The sequence below is a fragment of the Corvus cornix genome, chromosome 15 (genome assembly GCF_000738735.6).
Source record: "Corvus cornix cornix isolate S_Up_H32 chromosome 15, ASM73873v5, whole genome shotgun sequence".
In the NCBI taxonomy this organism is placed as follows: Eukaryota; Metazoa; Chordata; class Aves; order Passeriformes; family Corvidae; genus Corvus; species Corvus cornix.
Window position 1 is genome coordinate 7,942,602 of NC_046345.1, and position 20,526 is coordinate 7,963,127.

The window sequence follows — 20,526 nt, forward strand, 5'->3', positions numbered from 1 at the left end:
CCCTCCAGCCTCTCTCACCCATCCAGCACAAAGGGAAAAGGACAACACTGTCACAAGAGCCTGCAGCAGCACTGGGACAGCCCTCAGCTAGGGCCATACCCTCAGGAAAGCTGTGTCCAATTTTAGCTGCTGAGTGTCTCATTCAGACACAAGCTGGGTATTTGCTCCCTTGCAGGCCAAATACTGCCCAGGCCACAGCCTGGGGTCTCCCTCCAGCTGTCCTGGCAGCCAACACAGCCCCTTCAGCTGCTCCAGGCTAGGCTGACACATGAGCCAGCAAGGGGCAGGGACTGAAGGCAGCTTAAAACTCCCTTTCCTACACATCAGTCTGGCTTAGCTAGATAGGAACATACAAGTCTGAGTGACATTATTTCTCCTGATTTTCAAATCAGGCTGTAAGGCCTGAGGGAGATCTGCTCTGCCTGTTCACAGGCAGTCTGTCCTGCCAGTGATGGGAAGGGGGTGCTGTGATGCTTAGCAGAGGGAGAACATCCAGACAGCTCCTCTCCTGTGCCAACAGCCCTGGCAGTGTACAAGCTGCTACAGGGCAATCCTGGGGCACAAGGGTCTTCCCTCTGGACTGAGTCACGCCCCAGGCCTGGAGTGTGGGCTCTCACCCGTGCCCAAAGGGAGAGATGAAGTAGAGGCAGCAATGCACTCTGTTGTCCTGGATGTTCTTCCGGTTTAGGCCACTCTCATCACGGAAATACTGTTCAAACTGCTGGTCAATGTAGTCAGTGATGGGCTTCCAGCTGGGAAGGGCAATTCAACCAAAACAAAATCATCAGTAGTGTCTCCTGTCTCCTAATGACTGTGAAGTCAAGGACAAAAAGGAAGGCAGCAGTGCCCTGCTCACCATTCAGTGTTGTTAACAGCATCTCCAAAGCCTGGTGTGTCCACTATGGTCAGCTTCAGCTTGACACCTTTCTCCTCAATGTCCACTGTGTGCTTGATGATCTCCACTGTCTGGTTGATCCTCTCTTTGAACAGGAGCACATGAATTAAAGCCAGGCAGTAATGCTGGGGGATCTCCACTGCACCCATGACCAGCCAGCTCCCCCTTATCACTGACACAGGGAGTAGCACAGGTTTAAAAAACCCCAGATCATGCTCTAAGGAGCTTCAAGGGGGTGGTGCTGCAGAAGGCCAGCAGACAGACTCCAAGAAGATACACAAATCACTGAAGTGCCAGTAGCCCAGCTATTCTGAACATTTTGTCTGGTCACTGGGGAAGGGGAATTCCTATCACACTCCAGCATCCAAGAACAAAAGACAAATCTCAATATCCCATCCCAAAGGGCTAGTGCTGCTCTGCAGCCTCATCTTCCCTTCAAAGGGCAGAAGAGACCTACACCCAAACCCTTTTTGTTCAATACTAGTGCCTTTGCAGACACAAAGGAGAGCAGAGACACAAACAAGAGGGCTGGGTTCCAGCCAAGCTCGTAGCTGCTGCTGAAGCAAGGAACCGAAGTACTAGTCCTTAGGACAGTCCCATTCACCCCGCTTTGCCCCCAACTTACCCTCTGCATTGAGGAGCTTTCTGTCTTTGTAGAGGTCTGTCAGGAACAGGCTATTCACCAGCGTGGATTTGCCCAGACCCGACTCTCCTAATTGACAGAGCACAAAGGGGAGGAGGAAAAAGCAAGCAACATGACCCACTAATTGACTTACAAATGAAACTCTGAACAAGGCTTTGAATCCTGAGCCAGAGGAAGCGAGAGAGATGAGCTGTCAGGAGCTGTTTATTGGCACTGCATTTTTCCAGCAGTGGAAAGATTTTTGCTGCAAGATGTCTCAATCCTTGTACAAATGCGATCTCCCGGCTCCCCCATTCTCCCTCTCTTTCCCTTGGTCCTTGTTTGGCCCTGCCTTTACCACCCAGGGTGGTCACTGTTGAAGGTAAAGCTTGCTCGAGAGGGTTACAAGGGGTAAGGAGGGGCCCATTTCTCCTGGGAGAACTGCCACAGGCTGGAGAGCAAAGCAAGGCCTGACACAAGGACCAGAACAGAGTGAGGAGAGGATCCAGGCGCTATGGAAGCACCTGAGGGAAGTGAGGAGAGCTGGTTCCCTCCACATATCCACCATGTGGCCCAGACACCTTCATTCACAGGCAGCCTCACCTGCAACCATCAGGGTGAAGTCGAAACCCTTCTTCACAGATTTCCGGTGGACCTGGTTCGGCAGAGTGGCAAAGCCCACGTACTGCTTCTCATGGTCCTGCAGGGCAGAGGTGGATGGCAGCAGGTCAGGGTGTGCCACCCCTTCTGCTTGAGCCTCACACAGTGACAGGGAGTTGGACTCAAAAAGCCCCTGGAGCAGAGCCAAGCACTGGAGGAGAGGCCGGTCCCTGCCCTAGCAGCAGTGCAGGGCGAGGCATACACCTCCTCTGGGCTCAGGGACTTGGCCCTTCCCACAGGTGTGCACAAAGGGACATCTCCCAGCAACAGCCCTGCTTGGCTGCTCTCCCAGCAGCTTCCCAGCACAGAGAGCACAAGGGAAAAGGCACAGCCCACCAATTCCACCAGAAAGCACATCCAGGGCTGCTGCTGACAGACAACCTTCTTAACTCTTTGCTTCTTCTGCACAGTCACAGGCTCCCTTCACAACAGGGTCACCAAATGCCACCTCTCCCCAGGTCATTTCCACACCCCTCCCTCCAGAGGCACGTGTGCTACATGATGGAGAGCTCTGTAATTAGCACCCTGGGGCTTGCACTGTCCTGAGCCATGTCTAGAGAAAGGTACAGTGGCTCAGCTTCTGCTTGACCTGAGAGGGGATTATTTCTTGCTGTGTCACAGACACTCCTGGCTGAATAAGAGGAAATCCTGAGTAATCTCTTGTGTTATTTCTGAAGAGACCAAAGTTCAAGGAGCATGGGAAGTGGAAGGATGTGGAAATACTGATAATAGAACTAAGATGATTTTGGTGAGGGTATTACATTTAGTATTACTGGAGTGTTACCTACCACCCAACCACCTCCCCAGACACAGCCTCTTGTCATCGAGCATTCTCTGACAGCACAAAATCCACAGGCATCCCACAAGCATGGCACATGCTCTGTACAAGCAACAAATGCCTGAGCTAGAGACATGATAGAGTTTGCTTTTCAACATGGCTGGATATAATCATACCACTGGGATTCACACCACAGACATATCCACGGAGCCAGGAGTTCCTCAAAATTGGCCCTAGCTCCTATTCCATGGATGTCTTCAAGCACACGACTCTCCTCATCCATTCTCCAGGCACAGTAGGGAACATGTCTGTTCATAAGTTTAACTATCTCCATTCCTGAGCCGCACACTCAAAGAAATACAAAGTATGATCCAGGGTGTCGAGCTTAGGGCAGTGCTGACTTGCACCTATTTCCACACTGCAGGTGGGCAAGGTTGCTCCCAAGCAAGTCTCTACAGTTACTAGTCCACCTGTGTGAGAATCCCTGGGCATCCTCAGTCAGACTGTGAAGTTCCAGTGGGGACATTGAGCAGGGAAGACAGAGAGTCTCCTCCTCCCAATTTATGGCTGCTCTGGAGCTGCCCGCTGAGATGGAAGAGATGTGGCTGACAGCCATTGTGGCCCAAGAATTCTGTTCTTTAGCACTGTCACTACCTTCCAGCCACTGGGGTTTGGTTTGGGTCTGAAACTTGGTCATTTTAGCCCTGAGTGACTGTCGGTTCTGATCTCCCTCACCTCCCATAGCTGAAGCAATGTTGTTTCACCACCCCACAGTCCAGAAAGGCAGGAAGAGACAGAGAAAATGAAATTAGAGAAATGGGAAGAATTAGAGAGTGCCCAAAGTGCTCCACTGGCAACTGGAATGACTGATCTAAAAGGCAGTGACATTCCAGGCAGCAGTGCAGCGAGCAGCAGTGAGACCCCCGGGTGATAAGTGGCAGCAAAGCAATGCCTGCCTGGGGGACACCACAAACTGCCACCCCAAGGGCTCAGTAAAGGGCAATGAGGTGTGCGAAGCAGAGTGAGAAACGTGATAATGGCAAGGTCACAAAAACAAGGAAGAAAAGACTGCTTCCAGCCTCTGTCCCTCAGTACCAGAGCTGTCTCCCAGCTGCTTCACTTCCTGGTAAAACACATCCATGAGCACAGCCAAAGTGGACACAGCCAACATCTCACAGTAAAATGTCCAGTGTTTCCCAGCAAGCACCACAAAACATACAGCATACTTCGCTTTTGTGCTTCTCCTGCCCTGATCTTTACCAGACTTTGGAAAGAGAAGGATCACCTGCTCTCTCCAGTGACTTGATGTGTGAAATAGTACTAGTAATGTGCTAATGAAACCATAGCTGAGGCGTGGGGTGTGTTTCTCTTGTTTTGTTTGGTTTTTAACCTAGATGACTAAGGGCTGACAGTGGAGACACTGGGGAGCTGTGCTCTGGTGCAACTCCACTTACTTCTGCCAGGTGTAACTGGCTGAACCTGATCTCTCATTTCTGCTCAGTCCAACCAAGAGAGCGTGGATTTGCTGTACCTCTGGTTGCCTCCCCACAGCTCCGTGGAATCACGATATCCAAAATGAGCAAATCCCAGCTGGTGCAGGACACTGCCCTTTACCCATGACTCATGCAGTCATTTCCCTCGCAGAAAGGAAGGTCAGTGCTGAGTGCAATACCAACAGAAGAGCTTCCCTCGCTATGGGAGGCAGCCAGACCTGTGAGGGGAAAAACCCTGTCCCCAGCCGTGTCTCCCTCTGACCAGCCATGGACACACTGCAGAGCCCTGTCAAGGGTGAAGGCAAGAGATGCAAGTGGCACTTGTGAGGAGGGATCCCCTTCTTATAAGAGCCCTCTCTCAGGAACGGCAGCGTGGTCTCTGCACCAGCCTTGATTCATGGTTCTTCACATTTGCTTTGAGACCGTCAGCGTGTGCCCCTATCCCAGCCATATTTGGGCACTATGACAGGCACGTACCACCACCTTTGCCAGCATGGCAACATCAACATGGCCCTTAAGGGGCCCAAGTAGCCTCCTGAGCCTGGTGTGTGCCTTGCTTAAAGCTCTATACCACTCACCACCTCCAGGTACTATCTGGAGAGCAACTGTGCACGGAGTGGAGAGGCCTGGGAGGGCTATTGACAGAGACAGGCGGCTTTCTGGGTTATGAAAAGCTAAAATCCATTAATTAAATGAGAGGCTTGAATAGAAGGAGTTCCTAAATGTATCACAGCCCCCTCCCCACGCTCTTGACCCTCACAAGCCAGGTCCCATCAAGCTGACAAAAGCTGGGACAGCTGGTTCCTGCACTGCGCTTCCCTTGCCAGCTCCAGCTGTCGGGAAAGGGCCTCAGCCAGCCAAGCCAGCGGCACTCTGGCACAAGGAGCCCCTCTCCCACCGCCTGCTCCATGCTGCTGCCTTTGTTCCCACTGGCATCCCGCTACCACGTGCCTGGGAACGTGCCCTACACACCACCACTGAGGCCACCAAGAGCTGTGGCCAGTCTTTGGGACCCTGTCACAAACCAAAGCACCCCAGGCCAAGCAAAACACACCCGTACTCTCCTTTGGCACATGCTTGCTGGTTCACCAGACATTACAGCAACATGTCACATCCTCACATCCCCTAATACCCAGCTGAGGCAGCCAGGGCTCCCTGGCAGCCAGTGTTCTCCCTGGGAGTTCAAGCCAAGCAACAAAGCCCTGGGTGGGCTCAAGCCCTGTTCCTGCTGGGGGCGTAGAAACATTCAGGATCTGTTGCACAGAGGAGAAGCTGTCCTGGTATTGAGGCATTCACAGGGCTGTCTGCACCTCCAAGACAGAGTACAGCCTCCATCACTGCTGTCCTTCCCAATTCTCTCCTCACATCTCTGGTGGATGTGCTGTTTAAACCAGCCCAGATCTCACGTGACTTCATCATTCATCCTGGGGATAAAAGGGGCCTTACTGGGTATATTCAAAAGGGCTAAAATTAAACATCATAAGACCAAAGTAAATTTGAAGAATAGTCCCTATCGAGGTCTGGAGCAAACCCCAGAAATGATGGAGCTGTGCTAGACCCTGGCGCATCTGCTTCTTCAGGGGGAAGGGGCCCTCTCGGTGTCACAGCATTCAGCACAAGCCACCCAGCTCCCTCCCAGGCAGCCCTTCCTCCAGCCTTTCCCCTGCGGCCAGGCACGGCCGGCCGCCACATCCGCGTCTGCACGAACCAGCACAGCCCAGCCCTGGAGGAGAGGCAGACCCTTTGCTTCCTTTCATTGCAGAAAGCTGCATAAATTCATAACACAAACAGCGCCCGAGGCATCTGCCACGGACATCTGCTCCTCGGGCCTGGGGCTGAGCACAGGAGTATCGGCAAAACCACTCGCCCACCAGCATTTGCTGAAGAGAAGGAACCCGGCCAGCAAAGCACAGCATTAACACATTGTTAATTAACACAAATCGGACTGCGTGTGGGCACACACAGCGCTGACTCCTGCCCTGAGCCCCCCCAAGCCCGCACACGCCATTCAGCCAGGGAATCACTGCATCGCATAACCGCACAAAAGCGTCGCGCATCTCGCGGCTGCCCAGCGCGCCTCTCGGCCCTGCGCCCGCGGGGGCTGCTCCCCTCCTTTCTGTGCCCGCCGTCCCTCCCTTACCGGCGTCTTTCCGCTCCTCTGCTCCTCAGAGGTCTCATCTTGTGCTGCGCGCGTCTTCTCGGGCACCATCCTCCCCCCTCCTGTCCCCGCTGCTCCCCGGCTCGCGCAGTGCTATAAATACATCCCTGTACCTTCAGCTTGCCTGGGTGGCTTCGCTGTGCCTGCGTCCGGGGAGACAGCAGCCGCTCCACTAACCGCTCCTGAATAATGATCGAATCCATAACCGCGGCTGGCAGGACGGACGGACAGCCACCGCGGGCCAAAGGAAAAAACCCCAACCCATGTGTTCCCTCCCAGCCTTCGCTAAATCCATGCGGCAGCCCCCCCGCCTACGCGTGCACACACACGCAGGGCTGGCTCGGCTCGCCTCGGTGCCGAGGCGAGGCGAGGCGAGGAGGAGAGGCGAGGAGAGGCGAGGAAAGGCGAGCAGGCTCCCAGGCAGCTGCCCGGGATTTCCTGCCTCCGCCTGTGCCGCGGGAGGAGCCTGCCAGCGAGGACAGGACAAAGGCCACGGCGGCCGCAGGCCAGAGGCGATGTCTCTCGCCCCGCCAGTGTCCCGCGGAGAGGCTGTGCACGTACCGGATGCTGTCCCTGCCATAAGTCTGACTCCGCGTGACAGATGGGCCTATTCAGCTGAAGGATTTCTTATATATCCTGCCTGACGCAGCCGAGACAAAGGTTTGCTGGAGGAAACCTGCTCTCAGCAAAAATGTGCTGCTTCTGGCTGTGTGGGTGAAGGTCTCAAGGGTCCGCAAAGCTCCCCAAAAGCAGGGTTTAAATATAACCCCCAGGTCCTAGTCCTGGTTGACGTGGATCTATCTCCACGTGGCGCAAGCTGATCTGTTGTCTAGTCCAGGCTCTACTGCAGCCTCATCTCTGAATCCAATTGGAATAGCAGCAGATGCATTCTGGATCTTACAGCAACCATTCAAGCTCTGAAGATGTTTCAGAATAAGGAAGTATCTGTGTGTTCATTAAGCAGACAAACCCAGCCCAGCAACAGCCCTTCACACCAAAAAAGTCGTTCAAATCTCAAGCCTGGGTTCCGAGCCTTTCTATGAAATATGCCTTCTAGCTCTTCTGTGCAGCCACAGAAACTGAACAGGAATTTATATAAAACAGACAAAAGCTGCTATTTCATATAATCACACCATTCCAGAAACTGGGGGGTTAATACCACAGCATGTATAATGAAGTGACAGGAGATGACAGCACTGGTGGTGCTGGAGGAACCTGTCCCTTGCCCCACAGGTTCCTGAGCAGCTTTCTGCTCACCAATGGGAAGGACTCAGGCTACAGCCATACTCCTGCCTCACTCTCAGCCAGAGTTCACCCTGCTTCTCCAGGATCTGCAGGGCTCCAGCAGTGGCTCCACAGGGTGCCAGACCAGCAGGGCCTGCCCTGGTAACCTTGGGCCACAACCCAAGTACTCCAAGTCTGACTGACACCAGGTTCTGTTATAAGGTACTGAGTCACTATAAGGTCCAGTGGCCTGAAGTCTGGGAGCAGCTGTGAGTGTGGAAAGGTGAGAAGAGGGGAAAAAACCCCAATGTTTTACCTATGCTGCCATCCTACAAGCTGATAGGTAATGTCAGAAGTTGCAGGCATGAGGTCCTAAAGGCTGATGAAAATAAATGCAGAACTGGGAAACACTCCCAGAGCAGGAAAACTCCCACCATACAACAGCTGTCATACCACATGCATGAAACCCTTCTCCAAACCACCCTGCTCCACCAGCAGCATCCTTAATTACACCCAATGAGTTTTGTTCCCAGTTGTTCCTGTGTGTAGCAGTCAAGCAGAAGGCCTAGACTGAGATCCAGGTGTGGCAGGAATTGCCACTGCTCAGAGCACGTCTCTGTTTGGCAGCTCTGCTCTCACTCTGGAGCATTGCTCCATTCCCCAGGGAGCTGACAGCCCTACATTGGTCAGCCAGCTCAGTGGTAGGTCAGGCCATACCCATGACACCTCTTCTTCCTCTTAGATTCACCTAATCCTTGCTTTCCAGGACTGGGGGACTCTCCCACCAGGGGCCGCAACTTGCACACGACTGAGGAGCAGTGACTGCACCACACTGCCTGCACTGGGCAGCAAAAGCAATGGCTTGTGGCACGCCCAAGGTGCTTCCAAACCTTCTTAAGATAAAAGGAGGTTTCACCAGTCCTTCTACACCATAAACCACAATAGTTGCAAGCAAACCCTCTCCAACTCCCATGAATTCTCATGGCTTGGAAAACCCTTGTCTGAGGGCCACAGGCCACACGACCACCAACCACAAGCATCTTCTGAGGACACATGGAGACATGCTGTGTCCCCATGAGCCCACTGCACCAAATCAGAACATTCTTTTGAGCTGGGATCACGGATGAAGTCAACAATGATTTGGTTGTGACAAAACCACAGTGTTGTTCGTGGCCCCAGGAGCTGTGCTGACAGTGCAGAGAGGAACAAGGAACTACTGTCTCCTGAGTGCCTTGAGCTCTCACACATCACACATTCCCTCAGGATGGGCAGCCAGGGAGGAATTCCAGTCAGAAGACTAAGCCTGACAACTCAGAGAGCAGATTAGGAGAAGAAAAAAAGAGTATATCTTGGCTACAGAGATCATCTTAAGGCTGAGTGGCCAATGCTATGGCTTCCAAAATACTAAAGGATTGTCGACTGGTCCCAGACTCAGCCTCTCCTGTCCCTCCTAGAGATGCTCATCTTTCATCCTCAGAGTCACCAAACCATAAATGACAGACTCATTTGTGTCCTTCAGATGTGCCACGTGACACACCCAGAGCTGCTGGCTCAGGCTGGTCTGTGTCCGAACTTCCCAAAGACAGCCAAGCCAATCTCGTTTTGCGCCTGTCCTTTCTGATCACACTCCTCTGTCCACACAGCTCCTAGAAATGCCCAGTGTAAATCCTGGCCTGCTCCTCCAAACAGAAATCGGATGTACACCGTCCTTAAAAGAAGAAAAGCAGCACACAGGACATCTCATGTGCAGTGTGCAGCAGAGCTCAGCAGGGAAGATCTTGGCACTTCCAAGATCTAGAGCAAATCCAAAGTGTTTTCTTCCACTGGCACCTCTAAGCTCCTCTCCAGGCAGGCAACCGCAACAGCGGCTCGGGGGTCAAACTGGCTGCAGGATCCAGGTTTCTGAGTGTCAGAGCAGAGCTCTGCCCAGCCCCAACCTGCCAAACAGTCACCAAGGGCAACACAGGCTTGGGGTGCACCAAGTCCTTCCCACATCACGGACCAGCTCTTCTTTGTCAAACTGTGACAGCAGAGAAGTCCCCCACCTGCAGGGGAGCTGTTTTCTGGCAGAGATGCTATGGCCTAAGGACTGCAGTGCTCAGGCTCCATCCTTGCTGAACAACCAGGAGCATGTCATGGAAGGAAAAATCTTCATCCTGATCCAGACAGACACTCTTGAGCAGCACAGAGCCAGGCAACAGGGTCCCACAAGGGATGCACCCAGCCAGCCTGGCCTGCATGGAAGAGTGGTGAAACTGCATATCCGTGGCTTGGCAGGGTCAGCACAGTCATGTAATAACAGCATTTATGCCTTTTCCTCTGAAGCAAACTAAGCTACTTTCAGAATTCCCCACAGAAGGGAAATTTTCTTCCTGGCTGTTTTCTAGGACGAAGGGAAGGGCAGTTCCAGAGAAGCTCTTTGCTCAAGCTGAACAGGAGCAGCAGCAGGCAGCAAAACCCATTCCCAGCTTGGACCAGGGCAATGGAAGCTGAGGAACAGCAGATATCCTCCATGCAGGTGCATGGCTGGGAACCTCCAGGGCTCAGTTACCACCTTCTTCTCCTGCTGCCTCCTCTCCCACTATAAGGAACATCAGTGCTGACTTCAGACAGATGAATCTCACAGGTATTGCAAGGTCTGAACTCCGCTGCTCCATCACCAGCAGAGCTGCACACTCACCGTGAGGCTCCTGCTGACCTGATCCAAGGGAAAAAGCCTTGCTGATCTAAACTCTGATGAATAATTTAACCTCGAACTTGTGAGCAAGGCTTCATGTAAGCGGCTTCTGGGAGCATCAGAGCCCCAATGCTTTAGCCAGGCTTCATCCTGTGATGCTCAGGAAAAAGCAAGATACCAGACGAGAAATGCAGAAATCCCAATGCACAGGATTAATCCCCTGTATGTTCAGTGCCACAAACACAATCTGCACAGCAGCCAGATATCATATTTTCTTTTACCTATCCCACAGGTCAAACTTTAATTTCCGCTCAAGGATCACTGCTGCTTTGTCACATAATCCCTCCAGAAATCTATCAAATTCCATTTCAAAGGTTTATTTAGGCTCCCTGCTTCCACTTGAAGTGCCTCGTGCTTCCCAAGAAGCACTGTGTGACTCATGCCATGCCTCCACTTCCAGCTCTTAAAAAGGAGCGACGACCGTAATTTGCCTCTTGCTTGTTTAAACTCGTGATTTGCTCTGGAGCGAGTTCACAGCACTTCTCACACCCAGCTCCTCATTTAGGGTAATTTGCACGATATAACAAACTGGGCAGACGTGGAGCTGGCTGGACGTCTTCCAGCAGCCCCTCGGTCGCTGCCCGGATCTCTTCCCGCAGCCCCTCGGTCGCTGCCCGCTGCCCTCCGCGGGACCAGCCGCCGTGCGGTTCCGGCGCGTTCCGCGCGAGGGAGAAGCCGGCCCGCGCAAGGGCCGTGTCCGAGCGGGGAGCGCCCAGGCGGCTTCCCCGGCCAGGGCCGCACAGAAATCAACGCGCCGGTCAAACGAGCCGCCCTCGCTGCTTCCTCCGGTTGCGAACACATTCCTTAGCACAGGACAGAGGTTTCCAAATTTAGCCTGTTAAGACAGAAGGAGAAACCAGGTGGTGCAGCAAGGTCTGCGGCAGTCTCAGCACTACTGCTGCTCATCTCTCCCTCTGATTCATCCTCCAGCTCTGCAGCACAAATCAGGCTTAAATAGATGCTCGGCCTCTCATCTCAAAGGTACAGCTGGGAAAACCAGAGAGAGGCAGAGCAGAGCCCTGCCAGTCCTGGGAAGCCAAGAACAACGTTTGGGAGACAAACAGGTACACATTGCTCTGGGGCACAGAAGCTGGCTGGGCTGACAGCGGTTTGGTGGAAGAGGATGGAAAATATTGGTGATTTATCCTCTGAAATGGAAAGGCACTGCTTCTTCCAGCTCCCAGGTTCTCCATCCAAATGACAAGAACATCAGTTTTGGAAGTTCCTGATGCATGTTAACATACATGAATAGGAAAAGGTTGGGGACAGGATCCTACAGAAGGTGCAGTTTAAGTTACAGGTAGTGGTCCCAATCCTGCGATCCTTACTCACCGAGTAGTCCCTTTGAAATAGAGACGACTGCTCACGTGAGTAAGGGATGCAGGATCAGGCCTGTCTACCAAAGAGGCTGAATCCTGAACCGGAGAGGACATCACGGCCTCTGAGCATTGTCAGACACCCACGCCTGGCCCAGCAGGAGCTAATCCAACGGCATCACAGGGGAAGACAGTCCAGGCTGGGGCACCACACCTGCAAACAGCACACTCAGCAGAGACCATAGAGAGCAAGGCAGTGGACAAAAAAGATGCTCCACTCAAGCAGAAATTCTCCTGATTCATTCCCAGTTCACCCATCTCATGGATACTCCCAGGTCTGCAAGGAGATCTTTCTTAACCCTGCTGTCCTCCCAGCAGGCTCCTGAAAACCGAATTGGGAGAACAAAAGCCAACTGTCTTGGGTGAACTCCCAACCTCTATCTTCCAGCTACAATTAACATAACTTTAGGAGTAGCTGATGCCCACGAGAGAGGAGAATAAGCCCACTCAGCTCACCAAATAATTTTAAATTCCATTAATTAAGGGGGGAAAGGCAGCTCTCTAAAGCAACCTTCAGTTCTGGGAGGCACCCAAGGAGAAAAAAGCCAGCCTCAGACTGTGAGCAATAACCCCGAAAAGCTCTGCAGAACAAGGAGGTAGAGGTACCTTCTCCTTCCTAGTGGGTCTCCTGCAGGTCTCCCATCAAGCACTCAGAGGCCAAGGCTCCAGCCACACACCCTCCCTTCCCTGCTGTCAGCTGCCCCAGCACACTCAGTAACATGAAGCAGAGTCCTTGTGCATGTTGACATGGCAGATGCACACAGGGACTTTCACCTTCCTTCCCTCCCTCACCCCTGGGCTTGCAGCCCCAGCCCACTTGACCGAGATGAGCCTGCTGAGAGGGAGCCAGGCACTCACCCTCCTCCCTTTGCACCAGCACAGCTCTGCCTGTGCTCCACCTCCATCTCCACACACCACAGCCATACCTGGCTGCGAAGTGCCATCCCTCGGAGCCTAGCATGGGCCAGTGTTCCTGGTGAAAGCAGCTGTGTGCCTTCCAGTCTCCCCTGGCTCGCTGTGATGTGTGCTGGACCATCTGCTATCCCAGAGGGGACCCCCAGGAGCCCATTTCCCAGCCCCGCCATAAAAACAGTCTGGGCAAACATCACTGCCCACATCAGTCTGCCCAGGGCTGGGCCCTGTGTCGGGACTAGCATCTGTCTTTGCAGATGGATAATTAGATTCCGTTTCCATTTCCTTTCCCCTCCTGATGGTTTCTCTGGCTGGCAGTTCCCCCACAGCCCTGCACAATCCAGCAGCATTAGTCAGAGGAAAATTCTGCTCCCTTCCTCCCCAGGATGTTGTTCTTGGTTCAATATGAACAGCAGAATGAACTGCATGATGATTTGAGTGCTTCATTGCAGTAGCATTTGTCCTTTTCAGCCTGGCAAACACAGGCTTCCCTCCCATACCTGCACCCTGCCCCTTTTCCCCAGGCGCGATGTTGTTGGCCATTGGAAGCAATTAGCTAATCACCAGGAATAAGCAATCAGCTGGACTGAGGTTACAGCACACCTCCAATTTATGAGCAATTGTGCCAAACACTCCTTTTGGGCAGGGCCTAAAGAAGCGTACCTGATTCTCAGCCATGGTGTGAGATGCTCTCAGAAAAAGATCATAACACCCTCCTGCAGGAAACCTGAGAAAGAGATGGAGCAATGATGAAATTGGGGTAATTTAACACAGAGCTGTCTCTCAGAGCTCCCAGAGGAGGGGAGGATTGTGTGCCCAGATGAGGTATCCAAAGAGATCCTCACTGAGCGTACAAGATTGTCTGTCCTCCCCTGCCACTAAGAAGTGGCTTTCTGGGAAGCAGTACTGATACTGAAGCCCTGATGGTCGCACAAGCATCCCCAGGACTGCAGAGATGCACAGACACATCAGCTCCACCTGACAGAGAGGACTTATCCTGCTGGGATCCACAACTTTCCCACAGTTTTTCCCTCAGAGGAGATGTACAGACTGAAGTTTTCAGAGACAATCTGTCAATTCTGTCTTCTTGTACCCTGTGACATCCTGTGTTCTCCATGGGCAATGTCCTGAATCCATGCAGAGCACAGACCTCACAGCTCTCCATCGCAAACCATTGAGACTTCCAGAAGCTCCGCATCACTGCCTGCACCTGGCTGCAAAACCCAAACTGCTGCCTGCTCCATGCAAGGGGCTTTGAAATGCCTTTCAGAAGATCCCAGGAGCTTGCAGCTGACTCGCTCCCCTATGATCCATGCCAGCCCACTGCTGGCTGCCCACCAAGAGCTGGATGGAGTGTTACCCAGCTGTGCCAGGCTCGCAGGCCACAAGGCTGAGACACTGCAGCCGTTGAGCAGTCAGCACCTCTTGCACCATTTGGGGCCTGGCCAGGCTTCCCAGGGCCTGGCACGCACCGGTGCCCGTGCCGGATCACAGCGGCAGCAGGCGCGGTGTTCCCAAAGGGCATCGCAGCCCCAGCTGCCCGAGGAGGTCCCCAGCACAGCTGTGTTGTGCGCCACCGACACAGCTGTGGGACGGCAGATACAGAGCCTGGCAGTTTGCCACATGAATGAAGAAGAAAAGGTAAGGGCAGCAAGGCAGCTGGGGACCAGGATTGTTCCCCACTTGCCTGCGGTTGTGCAGCCATCCAGCATTCACATCAGCTCCTTGTACCCTGCCATTGCAGACACTGAGGCCGTGCCTCAGGGGGAGCTGTCAGAATAATCAAAAATGGAATCAAGAAATGCTTTCCAACACCTTTCTCTCCCCTTCTCCATCACCTACTTGCTCCAGAAAACACCAAGCCTGGTTACACCTTTGCTGCACAACTCACCACTTCCCTCTGCCCTGCAGTGTGACTGGAGATTCACATTTTATGTGATGATGGGAGAAAACTTCAAGTCACAGAACATCTAAATCAAACTGTGCTGTCAAAGGGAATTTAAACAAAGTTTCTTCCAAGATGAAGAGTAATAGTCAGTAACTGCTGAGTGTTGCTTCTCCTTATCAGGGAGATGGTGACCAGTATGGCAAAAATAAGACTAGTTGGTCAACTACTAGTTGTAGTGAAACAGAGCAAAGGACCTTGCATGAAGAAGTATCTGGCTCAGAGTCTCAGCAGGGATTGTGTCAGATACTAGGGCTCCCCATGCTCTTCTGTAATACAGGTGTGAATTGCAAGGTCTGGAACCCACAGTAAGGATGACCAACCACACAGATCGTTTACCAAGACTGATGGACACTGACAGGTCCCAGTGCAGTACCCAGATGAACACCCTGGCTGAGGCTGCTGCAGGACAGTTTGCCAGGCTGGGGGGTCGGCTCAGCAATCTTGGTGCTCTTTTACAGAGGGGCAGTAACAGGCACCCCAACACAGAGCTGAGAACCAGCACACCCCACCAGCACAGCAGCCTTGTCTGCTTCAGCCCAGCCCCAAACTTCATTAGCAGTTTTGCAGCAGTGAGAGATTCCTACTAACTGCTGAGATGGAGCCATCTGTTTCCATTTATGTGCTGGCTCACAGGAGCAGCTACCCAGCAAAGGACTCTAGAGAGGGTCTGCTCTCCTGAGCACACAGGGAGTGAACAGCCAGCCAGTTGGGACAGAGGCTGAATTCACTCTCCTCAGTGACCTAATACCTCCCTTCTGCAAAGTGAAGGCCTGAGAGGCACTGCAGCCCTCCCCCTTTGATTTTGTGACTGAGCTCCATCATATATCCACCTCCAGGCCACTTCCCTGAAGGCACAGAGGACCTGCTCCCAAGCACAACTACACCGAATTACTGCTCTGCATGGCACCACAGCAGAGGAGGGACTGATAAAGCTGTTCCCTCATCTCTTGGCCTGCCCTCTCATCAGTGGCAGATTCCTTTTGGCTTTAAGCCAGGATCCCTAAATTAACAGCTACCAGGCCCTCTTTTTTTCTGTATCAGGGTCCTGCAGAAATCACATTGCGCAAAGAAATATTTACCCAGACACCTTTTCCATGCATTCATTTTTATGTACACGCTGCTTGGACCAACCATGTACCCAGCTGCAAAATACACTAGTGGTGCCTGTGCAGCACAAAAGCACAGGGAGTGGAGATGAAAATAGCAGCAGGTACCATGGGAGAGTCTAGGCAGCTTCCAAAAACAGTAGGAGGAAAAAAGGGAAAAAAACTGGGGACACCCTGTGTGCGGAGGGCTACAGAAGTATTGGTCCTGTCTGGCAGCTGAACTTTGGGACGACCTTGCCACCTTGTTTTACCAGTCACACCTGCTTTGTGAGGGCAAATAGTCTTCTTGCTCAACAGGAGGTTTCATACTATAAAACAGATTGCTTAATTCTTGGCAGTTTGTGTTCAGCAACTACCCTTTTCCTGTGTTTGCTGCTTCCTGAGTACCCATTTTTTCAGAGTCAGAAGAGACATTATGCTCCTCTCAGCCTGCCCATGGGCCCTGCAATTCCCTTCAGAGATTGCTTCCATTTGGAAGAGCTGGTGCCTGTGGTGGACTCATGACAACAGCAGAGAGCAGCAGAACATGTACTAAGTTCTCCTTTCCTTAACAATAAAATCTTCCAAGTCTGGACTGGAGACAGCAGAACTGAGTGTTCCTGGAGAACAGTGCTCTTGGGTGAGAATGGAGGGAATACCAGGACGTAGCATGAACAAAACACAGCAACAATAGCACCCTGTGATACTGCAGTAGCAGCAACCAGCTGGACAAAACTGCCACAAACCCAAAATCCTAAAGCATGCTACACAGCTTCATGGAGGGATCCTTCCCAACATGATCTTGTCCCACTGCCCCAATCCCATCACCAGCCTCTCTGCCCCACTGTGTTTTTGATTATCTCACCTCCAACTGCACCCCCCTGGAGAGGGCAACTCTGGATCACTTGGCAGGCTCCACCATGGCTCAGCCCCACATCAACATGGCACTGAAGCTGCAGCCAGAGGTGGGAGAGCAGCCCGACCTCAGGTCCATTCTCAATAGCTGGAAAAGAGCTTTCTCTAAAGTGTATCCTCCTGTAGCTCGTGTATCTGGTGTAACAGCCCGAGCACAGGAGCTTCCCTTGCTTCTCCAATTTGCCTTTGCTTTGCAATCACATATTGTCAAGCTGTCCCACTCCGCCCTGCTCCACTGAAATCTTCCCAGGAGACATTTCTCCTCAAAGCTCCAGATAGAGTGACATTGCCATCCTGGTCCATTACAGCCCTGTCCCAGTCACCCTGAGGCTGCTCCCGGGGACTTAGTACATTGCAGAGAGCACACACAGCTTGAGCCACAGAGCACAGGGCTGCTGAACCTGAGAGACCAGGGGAGTCCTGCCTCCTGCAGTTCCCAGCCCACCGGCAAAGCTCTGCTCAGGCAAGCAGCATCTGCTGCCAAGACCTCGCCCAGTGAAGGAAGAACCAATGACCCTGCCCTGATTCGGGGGAGGGCCTGAGCAGCACAGCAGGGCTGGGCACAGAGCCCTGCGTTACCATCCCAGCTCCAGAGCTGACAAACCTCCCACCAGAGGCAGCGCCTGGTACAAAGCCTCATTTGTTCCCAACACACGAGCCCGCTCCAGGCTGCTGCCGGGACACATCTTTATTGCTCCCTCCTGACTTCAGCAACAGGCAAGGCTTGGGGATAATGGTCCCTTTCTGGGATGCTGCTGGGGCTCACACACAGAGGCTGCAGATGCAGGGACTGCCAAGGTCCTGAGCCCTGCCAGGCAGTCACCACTGACAGCAGCACAAACCTCTCTTGGAGCTCCACTGACCCAAACTCCTTCTCAAAGACATGGCAGAGCTCCTCTGTCACTCAGCCAGCACCAGTCACCTGTCATTGCACTTCAGTGTCATGGGCACAGCTGTGCAATGCTGAGCAGAGGGGAAAAGAGGGACATTTTTAACACAAAATCCTTGTTTGTCCATGCACTTTGAGATTGTTTCATCACGTACAGGCATGGAGACAATTTTGAGCCAGGAAGGAGGAAAGTGGGACTGCAAACTCTTGTCCTCACTGTGACATGGTCACAACAGGATTCATTTTCAGTCCCTGCTCCCAGTGCAACAGGGAAGAGGGGCAGGAGGGCTGAAGAAAGTCTCTTGCTAGATCCCACGAATGCTTAAACTCTCCTTATTTAGCAGTGGTGGGAGGAGAATTTATCTCCAAGAGTCTTGATGCCGCCTGGGACAAGGCCAAAAGAAAAGCAAATTCTTCCAGTTAATTTATCCCCCTCCAATACTGCCTACCCAGCTACAGGGAGTTTCTGCAGCCACACAGCCACAGAGACATGAGAAAAGACTGCTTTTATTTTCCCAGCCATAGCCTACCACAGCCCAGCATCTCTTCAGCTTGAGCTGGAGCCAGAAGACAAATAAGCTTAAGGGGAAGTGGCTGGACACTCCCACACAGCTTGTGAGACAGCACTTGGAAGTTGTCCTTGCTGAAAAATATGGATATTTACTGAAGTTCAGGGCTGCACCTGGCAGACCAGCTCCAGCATCCAGAATAGAGCTGGGCTTGCTGGACACCAGCAGAGTCCAAAGACTCCAGGCTCCAGCTGTGCAACAGAAAATCTTGGCCATCTCAAAATAGCAGACATCAAGGCAGGAGGAAGGGCCCTTTGCCATGTCAGGAAGCAGAATTATCTGGTAGCTTCTGCAAGCAGTATCTGTGGTCTCATGAGTCCCTCATCACTATCTGGACCTGCAGCTGACACCCCAGCTGGCTCCCACCCCATGCTCCAGATCCTCAGATCTCCCAGATTTCTCACTGACATCTTGGCTCCTAAAAAGCAAAGCCTCCCGGAGGGCTCTGATTCCCTTTTCTACTGATCCACAGAGCCCTCAGATTCAAGAAACCCAGCGGGGACTCTTCCATGCATGCACATACCTTCAGCACCTTTCCACACAGCATATGATCACACTTAGCATGTTTTCCAGCTGGGCACAGCTCAGCACCCTTCAGGACAGGGCTGGACTTTTCATCAGAAACACTAACTGCTCAGATATGTGACACGTCCAGCTGTGTTTTTCAGACTCTGCTTCTCCCTCCTACTTCCCCCCACTCTAGCATGTAGAAAGATGAGAACGGAAAGATAAAAACCCCCACATCCATCACTCACTTCCCACCCCCTTGTACAGCTGCACCCCTGGCCATGCCCAGAGCAGCCCACTGGGCAGGAGGCACAGGGCTCTCCTGGAGTCTCAGCCCCTCGCCTGCATCATTCAAAGAGCATCATAAGCTCTGGCTGGGCCTCCAAACACTGCTCCACCTCAGAGCTGGAGACGGATGAGGTCACCTCCAGTCTGAAATCACTTCCGTTCTCAAACTGCTCCCAAAATTGTGCCACAGATTAAAAAGACTGGGATGGGTGGGGAGGCAAACCCAAACCAATGGAGCATGTGCCCCATTAAGAGCTCAACACTTCATTTATCTCTGCCTCCCAGTCAACTGCCATCCGAGCCCTCCACCCTCCCTCCTTCCCCTGCAAGAACAAACCTGGCAGAAACTGCTTTGAGTTAACAGCAGGGTATGGCACAAGCTGCACAGGACTACACTCAACCCCCAACTCCCCAAATCCAAACCCAAGCAGAGCAATGGGGAGAAATCACAGCTTGGTGTTGTCAGATGAGCTCAGCCTCACTGCTCTGCCTTGTGCCAGCTCCAACTGCTGACCTCCAACTGCAGCAGCCCAACTCTATCTCCCCCCAAACACACAGTGTTGGAAATGGTTTGTACTGGCAACACAGCACCACAGCCCTGTGGTTTCTCTAGCACAGCACCATTCTCCACTGTACAAGTGGCCACACTGGCCAAGGTGGCAGCAGGATTCTCTCACCTGGATCAGACAGCACAAATGCCTGAGGAACCAGACTGAGAAAGGAAAATGAAAATTGAAGTGGCCAGCACAGGGCAATCCTAAGGAAAAGAGCCTTGTAGTGGTCACACTTGGCCAGGAGAAACCAGGCTGACAGTTTAGTGGCATTCTTTTAAAAACACATTGACCACAGATGAATCAGTGTCTCATTCTTGGAAGCTCTAACCCGACCGCAGTACCCAGCAGTGCCTCAGGCAGTAACGGCCACCACACATCACTGTCATACACACACACTCCTACACAGTCATGGGTTTTTCCCCTCACCCCAGACTTTGCTCAACACAGGAAGGCACCCAGGTTTTGTGGGTCTCTTCCAAAATTCCCAGTCTCACTGCAATGGCTGCCATTGGATGGGGCCATTTTGTCAGCAAATCCAGCTGCTGTGAACCATACGCTGCTTGGAATCCAACCCAGCTGCAGGCCCTGCACAAGGCCTTGGCCTCACTGGTGACACAGCAGCCACTGGACAAAGCAATGCTGGACACGACCCCACAGGGTGATATGAGCTACTGCAAATGCAGTGGATAGAGGAACAAGGGGCAGAGCATGCTCGAGTGCAGCTATGGATCACATGCTGCATAATTTTAGACTTCCTTCAAGCAGGTGGAAGACTGGATTGTGTGTGCTGCCAATCCTGTGATAGTTTTTTTGGCTCACACAACAACCTTGGGGCTGAACAGCAGGAGAAGTACAGCATGACTTCATCGCCCAGAGGGCACTTTACTCCTCAGCCTCTTTCTAGAGGCCAGCCCTG

The 20,526-nt window shown here is 52.7% G+C and overlaps 1 protein-coding gene across 5 annotated transcripts in view; it reads right to left on the minus strand.

The window, feature by feature from the left end:
- Window positions 1-20,526, minus strand: part of SEPTIN5 (septin 5) — a 42,741-nt gene that overhangs the window by 8,486 nt on the left and 13,729 nt on the right. The window contains exons 3-7 of one of the 5 annotated variants that reach the window (XM_039560850.1): window positions 13,519-13,582; window positions 2,121-2,217; window positions 1,521-1,607; window positions 857-980; window positions 618-752 (exon numbers count right to left, since the gene is read on the minus strand). In XM_039560850.1, coding sequence (XP_039416784.1) covers window positions 618-752; window positions 857-980; window positions 1,521-1,607; window positions 2,121-2,217; window positions 13,519-13,533 — 458 coding nt within the window. In that variant the 5' untranslated portion in view covers window positions 13,534-13,582. Of the gene's footprint in view, window positions 1-617; window positions 753-856; window positions 981-1,520; window positions 1,608-2,120; window positions 2,218-6,588; window positions 6,690-6,719; window positions 7,047-7,167; window positions 7,356-13,518; window positions 13,583-20,526 lie in introns of those variants that run through there. The other 4 variants (XM_039560851.1, XM_020584521.2, XM_019285210.3 and 1 more) reach the window with 4 other exon arrangements.